This window comes from Accipiter gentilis, chromosome Z (assembly GCF_929443795.1).
Source record: "Accipiter gentilis chromosome Z, bAccGen1.1, whole genome shotgun sequence".
NCBI lineage: Eukaryota > Metazoa > Chordata > Aves > Accipitriformes > Accipitridae > Astur > Astur gentilis.
In genome coordinates, this window is record NC_064919.1 from 74,932,958 (window position 1) to 74,940,047 (window position 7,090).

At 60.3% G+C, this 7,090-nt stretch overlaps 2 protein-coding genes across 2 annotated transcripts; both read right to left on the reverse strand.

Moving 5' to 3' along the window:
• Nucleotides 1-1,103: 1,103 nt before the first annotated feature.
• LOC126036241 (avidin-related protein 3-like) lies at nt 1,104-2,828 on the reverse strand (the record flags this gene model as incomplete). Its single annotated transcript, XM_049795770.1, has 2 exons — nt 1,104-2,023; nt 2,366-2,828. Coding segments are annotated over 2 exons (600 nt in total), but the record flags the coding sequence as incomplete, so codon positions are not given.
• A 2,238-nt stretch (nt 2,829-5,066) lies between these two features.
• On the reverse strand, nt 5,067-6,754 carry LOC126036577 (avidin-like). Its single transcript, XM_049796516.1, has 2 exons — nt 6,547-6,754; nt 5,067-6,207 (listed from the first exon to the last, which is right to left on the reverse strand). The coding sequence occupies exons 1-2, from the start codon at nt 6,713-6,715 to the stop codon at nt 6,083-6,085; spliced, it is 294 nt and encodes a 97-aa protein (XP_049652473.1). The 5' UTR covers nt 6,716-6,754; the 3' UTR covers nt 5,067-6,082.
• Nucleotides 6,755-7,090: the final 336 nt, after the last annotated feature.

The following is a 7,090-nucleotide window of genomic DNA, read 5'->3' on the forward strand; positions in this document are numbered from 1 at the left end:
CCTCCAGCTCCCCGTGCCCCCGGAGGCATTGATGGTGTATGAATGACCATGACCAAGGCTTGCCATGCATCAGCAAGGGCTGGCTTTCCTCCCAGAGGGAGGTCTGCAGTGGGGCTGAAGGGGACACCACTGCTCACCTGTGCCTTGCTGATGAGCCCGAGCTGGAAGGAGGCAAGCAATGCCAGGTTTGTGGCTCGGAGAGGCAGAGCAGACACAAGCAGTGCGCAAAGCACTGCGAGCAGGTCTTGCAGCTGGGTAAAACCCAGTGCTGATGAATGCCCAATGCCCACAGGGAACCATCCTCAGTCACAGCCCCTCCCCAGACGCCTGCAGGCACCCTTGGCACACCATGTCCTCTCACCTGCCACCTCAAAACCAAGATGCTCGATGCGTCACAGCCTTGCTGGGATTCTGGCCTTGCAAACAGCTTTGCCAGCCCATGCCTGCTGCATTTCTCACCAGCACTGTGGCTGCCTGCAGAGGTTTTCTGACTGCTCAAAGTGTGGTCATCACCGCTGCCTTGCTGGAGCACCCTAGGACTGCTGCACAGCCTCTGGGGAGCCCTGCCCTGGAGAAATGTTGGCATGAAGGCAATAATAAAGTCAGGAGGCTGCATGCAGTAAAGCTGCAGGCTTAGCGGGACGCCCTGTCACTGACCTGGCTGTGCTTTGGGGTGGGAGCAGTGTCCTGTGGTCCTTCTGCCACCCTCTTTCCGATTTCCCAGGTTCCTCTAAAGCAGGTAAAAGGCTGCACAGACCAAAGGACACCACAGCAGAGGGCTGGCATAAAGGCATTCTGCTTAGGAAGGCTGTAAGGGAACTGAAAAAGCTGGAAAAATTCCAGGGAGGCACGGAGAAAGAAACAGCAGCATCGATCCAGAAGCGGAAGGTGGACCCAAGGGAGAAAAACGTGAAAAGCAAATCACAGGCAAGTCTGCAATGAGGCGGGCTAAAACACAGAGCAGGTGGAGAAGTTGCTAAAGCCAGGGATGCTGTTAGCAAATCTCTCCCACGGCATTCATCGCAGGAAAACCAGGGGAGCAGCAGGAGGTGGCAGCCCCACCAGCCCACTCCTTTCTTTAGGATGCTCAGACCCCAGGCAGGCTGCCAGCACAGGGCATGCAGCACCATCTGGGGTCAATTTGCGACTGGACGGCTTGAGGACCAAGCTTCAGATTCAGTCGTGGAGCTGAGTTTCTTGGAAATCATTCATTTTGGCTGGGCGGGGTGACTCAGGCAGCACTGGCACTGCCCATTACAGTAAGTCACAAAATCCAGTAGGCTGGTGTTTGGGGCTGGATTTGCTGGGTCACTGCTTTCCAGTAAATGCCGCACTCTTCTCTAGGGAGCGTTTTGGGGCTGGATGTGCTGCAGCTACCAGCGCTGTGCTGCCGGTATGGAGCAGCCCTCACCACTCACCAGGATTGTGGACACAGCTGAGATGCCACTCCTGACTGCCCAAGGGCTGCCTCCGAGTTGGGGGGACTCCCAGCCAGCTTTTTTGGGTGCAGAATGGCCCCCCAGCTTACCATCCCATCATGCTCACCCAGCATTAAGGAGGGAAAAGCCAACGCTGGCCCGTGTTTTATGCCAAAGGGTCACTTTGGGGATGCACCATCCCATTTGGGCTGGAAAAGGGGATTTCTCAGAGCCAGTCTCTTCCTGGAATAACCAGATGAGAGCTTCACCCTGCACCCACGCAGCTTCCCCAGGACATAGCCACAGACTGCACAAGGTTGGGTTTAAAAGAAAAAAAATTTATTTGGTTTCTGGGGACATGTTCCCCCAGAGCTGATAACAGCCCTGGTGCTTGTACACACCGATGCTGCTAAGGGGCTTCCCGGTCTCCCAAGCCCAGCTGAGGTGAGAGGGTTCTTCCTCCTCCTTTCAGCCCATTGGAGTGAAGTTGTTGTGGCCAGTCCTGGGGGGAAGGAGAAGCCTATCGGTGCCTGGCCGGCAAAGGGGCAGGACCTCCTCCCCAGTGCCCCCAGCAAAGCACTGGCTCACGAAGACAGCTGTGGAGTCTGGGTGAGCAGTGGCTGTTAGCATCCCAGGAGGACCCCAGCTGCTTTTGGGGCTTCATGAGCACCAGCTCATGGAGCCCGGGTGGGTCCCGATGTTTGCAGGGAAATGCTCTGCGGCAGAGGTGCTGCCAAAGCAACTCTTGATGCTGCCTAGCCCAAACAGTGTTTCGGGAGGCATCCTGCTGCCTGCAGGCACTTGTCCAGAGTGGGAAGAGATCGGGGAAGGACAGACTGGGGACAGGAGAGGGGGCAGAGGGATTGGGGTGGGTGCTGGGACCTGCCTGAGCTCCCCTCCCCGTCCAACTATCCCATCCAGGCACAGCTGCCGCTGCAGCTACCAACCAGAAAACTTCTTCCAGTTGATGGTGAAGCCAAAGGAGCACTGCCCATCCTCGTCCAAGTGCTGGGAGCTGACAAGGTGGGATGGCTCGATGGGTTTCTGGGCGCTCGACACGGCGGCGTGGTACTCACCAGAGAAGTTGCCCTGGCTGTCAGCCTCGGACGCGTGTATCCTGGAGCCCAGCTCGTTCTCCCACCAACCAGTCACGTCGTACTGCGGGGGGAAAAGCAGATGCGTCCTTGGGGGCTGCCTGCACACAGACCCTACCCCTGCCCCCCAGGCTGAGCCCCCTACCCGCACCCCCCCCAGTGCCCATGGGGTGCCCACTCCAGCCCTGCCAGGGGAGCTGTGTGACCCCAGGACACATCTGCCCGTGCCTGTGGCGACGTGTGCTGCCTCGGCACCAGTGCACGGCACCAGTGCACGGCACCAGTGGGGAGCCCACTGGGATGGGCAGAGCCCTCGGGTTCATGGTGGGCTCCTGCACAGCCAAGGAAGTGGCACAGCCAGAGCCCTGCAGCAGCCCACCTGCAAGGCTCCAGCTCCGAGCACTGCCTGTCCTCTCCCACACTGCACCTCCCCGGGCAGGGACAAGCCACCGCCCTGGGGCAGGGTCCCCAGGTTACCCCTGCCCCAATTCCGCTGCATGTCCCTGGGAGTTGGGATCCCCACATGCATGCCCCCTTCACCAGGGAAGGCATGCCCATGCACATCTCTCCCGGCAACGTGGACAACCCCAGGTCATCCCCCACCCTCAGAGCAACCTGCTTGGCAGGAGCTCCCATCAGCATCCCACCTGGAGCTGGGGGTCCTCCTGCTGCTGAGGATTCCCTCCACGGATGGGTCTTCCATGAGTGTCCCTCCCCAGACCCTGGGACCGCCACGGATGCTCCCGTGCAGCCTCCCCCAGGGCTGAGCTTCCCACGCTGGGGATGGGGCCTGGAACAAGGATGGGGATGGGGTTGGGGATGGGGATTGGGATGGGGATGGGCAGGAACAAGGACAGCGATGGGAATGTAGGAATTGTTCCCTAGGGCTGCCCACTGACATGGCCCAGCCTGGGGGTCCCTGGCTGAGGGCTGTGCCTGGGGTTGACCCCTGTCCTGCAGGAGCCCCTGCACCCCAAACTGCCCCCTGGTCACTGCAGGGGATGGACAGAAGGACAGGGAGTCGCAAGGGCAGGGCAAGGGTCTGGGTGTGGGGATGGCTGGTGATCTGCAGTGGCTCCAGGGATTTAGCAGAGGAAGGAAGTGAACCTGCCCCAACAGCAGTAGAAAAACCTCAGGGCACTGCGGGCTGGAGGTGGGCAGCCCTGGTCATATGTACCAGGCAAGATCAAAAGGCATGCAGATGTTGGGGCAGGATCAGGCCAGCAACAGCCCATGTTGCTGCAGGCGAGCAGGATGGCTGCTGAAGCATCAAGGACAGGGCCATATGGGAAGCGGGGCCGGGGTGGTTGGGACAGCTGAGATGCGGGGTGGGGCGGTGGCAGTGACACTGTCAGTGATGGCTTCCTATGGTTTTGCTTTCTGTTTCTGTTCCCCTGTCTAGCAAGCAGGCTGCTTACACCACCTCCTATGTCGTGGGCTGCCTTCTTGGGACGCAGCAAGAGCCGGGGAACTTGCAGCTGTGGGGATGATGGAGGGACAGAAGCGAAGTCTTACTGCCCGGTCCCACATGGCTCTTGGTGACCCTGCGTCGCCCTGTGGGGTCCCCCCACCAGGGCTCTCAACCTCATCCTCCCACCCCCACTGGGGTCCCGAGGCTTTAACCTCACAGTTTGGAGAAGCATTTGGGGACCTGCTCGCGGTGCTGGTGACAGCCACAGCGGGTGTTTGGGGAGGGTGGGTGCAAGAACGAGCCCAGCGTGGTCAGGGCAGTGCCAAGGATGCCAGTGCGCAATGTGGCTGGACTGAGGACCTGCGTGTGGAAGGCGGAGGTGAGGATGAGGGTGCAGGGGTGAGGATGAGGATGCAGTGGTGAGGGTGAGGGTGCGGGCATAAAGACGAGTATGCAGGGGTGAGGATGAGGATGTGGGGGTGAGGATCAGCATGCAGGTGTAAGGGTGAGGATGCAGGGGTGGCTTTTGATCAAAAGCTGGACCCCCAGGCACGTCAGCCAGTTGGGCTTGGTCAGTACAGGCATACCCTGGACAGGCTCTGGTCCGTGCACTCGCCAGGAGCTGGGGGTGCTGAGAGCAGTCCCAGAGCCCAGCAGGGAAGGAGGGAGAGGAGCAGAGGCTGAGGAAGGCTGGCGGAAGGCGGGCACACTGTGAGAGGAAGAGGATGGTGGACAGGCCCTGACACTTTCCCAGGGCACTGTGTGCTTGCTGCCCCAAAGTCCCTGCCCCATCTGACAGTCTCTTCCCCCAGCACCTGTGCAGCCCCCAGGCAGCACGGTCCTTCCAGCCCTTCATGCCTCTCCCTGCCCACACAGCTTCTCCCCAGGGTGCTCAGGCGCACCTCAGTTAGGAGCTGCATGTTATGGATTAGGGAACTTGAGTTCCATTCACTCAGAAACTTTATGAGCTGCTGAAGTGATGAATTAGTGAGTTCATGTGTTAGATGGGTCTGTGCAAAGGGCATTGGGTCCTTGTTTGACATGTTTGCTTGCTTGCTTTCCTAATGAGCTGACAAAATAAAGTTAACATGCAGGTGATGTCGTCCTGTGAATCTGAGCACCCGAAAGGGGTGTTTTTCTGTTCTACCTTCCGGCTGATCAGGTGGGAAATACAGGCATATGTACATAGATACAGCAGGGATCCCTCCCGTATCTGGCCTTAGCCACGCAGTCTGCCCAGTAGCTGCCCCTGGAGTCCCAGGTCCTTCCTCTGGTCCCTCCAGTATCCAGCCTGGACTTTGGACCACCCCAACACCGCAGGCTCCCAGCTTGTGACCATGCTCCCCTCTGTGGGGGCTGGCACCCAGCCCTGCCCCATATGTGCTCCCAGGACCGAGCCCCCCCACCCAGAGCAGTAGCTTGAAATGGAGTTTAATGGGAACACAGGGCAGACTGGAGTGCAGAGATGCAGGAGCAGGCCAGGTGAGCTTGCTGACTTGCCTGCATGCAGCCTTCACTGGCCCCTGGCCGTGGGGCATCCTTCTGCTCCGCACCAGGGATGCTGCCTGGGGCCACCCACCGCAGGGCCCCTGCAGATACCCCAAGGGGGTGCACAGGCAAGAAGGCATCTGCTGAGGCCCGAAGCTATGGCCAGGAAGTGGGATTACCCAGCTGCTGTCCTCCCCTTGTCCCCCAGCCCCATCCCTCCCAGCGCCCCAAACCACTGCCCTGCCCTCCCCCAGCCACCACCTCCCTCCGCCCATGGCCACAGAGTGGCTTCTTGCACCCCAGGGACACATGGGGCACTGCTCTCTGCCAGGCAGAGAAAGGTTTATTCGGCACCATGTGTGGGGGCAGCAAGCTTTGAGAAGGGGAGGCCCCACCGGCAGGCTCCTGGGAGGCACTGGGAGGCACTGGGAGGCAGCAGGGCAAGGTGAGGGTGTGTTTCCTGGCCAGAATGCTGGGAGCAGGCGGGATGCCAGCCAGGTACCGGGGCAGCAGACAGCCCCAGGGATGCAGGTGAGACAGCAGGGTGCAGGCAGCTGGGGTCCCCATCCCTATCACTTGATGCGGGTGAAGATGGAGGTGCCGACTCTGCAGGGAAACCGTGTCAGCAGGAGGGGAAGGAGGGATGCGGGGTAGGAGGGCAGGAGCAGGGCTTACCTGGTGGCTTTCCAGGTGTCCCTGCGGGACGGGACCTCTTCCCACAAAAGCCATGTGGTTTCCAGTGTCTCCTTCCCACGGCGGTCCACAAAGCACTGGCCCACAAAGGCGGTGGTGGAGTCTGGCGGGGTTCAAGTGGGGCAGAGGGGGCTCAGAGCCTATGCCTCCAGACAGGGGAACCTGGGCTACCTGATCCTGGCAGACAGACAGACAGGCAGACACCCCCCACCACATGCCCTGGACAGACAGATGGACCTCCCTGCCACCCGTCCCAGACAGACAGCCCTCCCCGACCACGTCCCATGGCAGGACCAAGTGCATGTGGCCAGCCTGTGGCCACAGCCAGTGTTTCCCTGGGTGCCCCAGAGGGTGTGGGGGACCAGCTGAGGTGGCACCCCGCTTCCAGCACGGGCAGGGGATCGCTGGCTGCCCTGGGATGCCGTGCCGGGTACCGCTGTACCTGCGAACTGCCACTGCACGGTGAAGCCGAAGGTGGGCTGCCCCTTGGCACTGGGGTGCTGCTGGGCCCCTTGCAGGGGTGACACCAGGATCTGCTTGTTGGTGGCCGCCACAGCGGTGTGGTAGGAGCCCGAGAAGGTCCCGGCTGCGTCCAGAGCTGAGAGGGTCATGTTGGAGCCTAGCTCGTTCCTCCACAGGCCCTGCAGGTTGCACTGGGGACCGGGGGTGTGGAATGATTGCTGGAGGTGACTTATCGATACGGCCACCTCTTAAGAGAAGGTAAACCTCCAGTGCAGAATATGGTGGACGTGCAATGAATCGGTTCCATAATAATTCCCTGAGCAATATAACCTGCAACCTTAGATGGTAGCAATGCCAGGGGAGCTTGGTGTGCTGACTCTGAGAGAAAGAACATGGAGGGTGGAGTGGCATGGAAGCACCGCAGCCAGACTCTACGACCTCACCGCAGGGATGGGAACTGGATGGTACTATGGAACTGATAAACCACATAGTTGTTAACCCTGAGCCAGCCCTGGACCTGCAGT

Coding starts and splice junctions, on each gene's coding strand:
- LOC126036577 (XM_049796516.1), bottom strand. CDS start 6,715: ATGACCCTCTCAGCTCTGGACGCAGCCGGGACCTTCTCGGGCTCCTAC. Junction 6,208..6,546: donor CGTGCAGTGGCAGTTCGCAG/GTACAGCGGTAC, acceptor GAACCCCGCCAG/ACTCCACCACCGCCTTTGTG.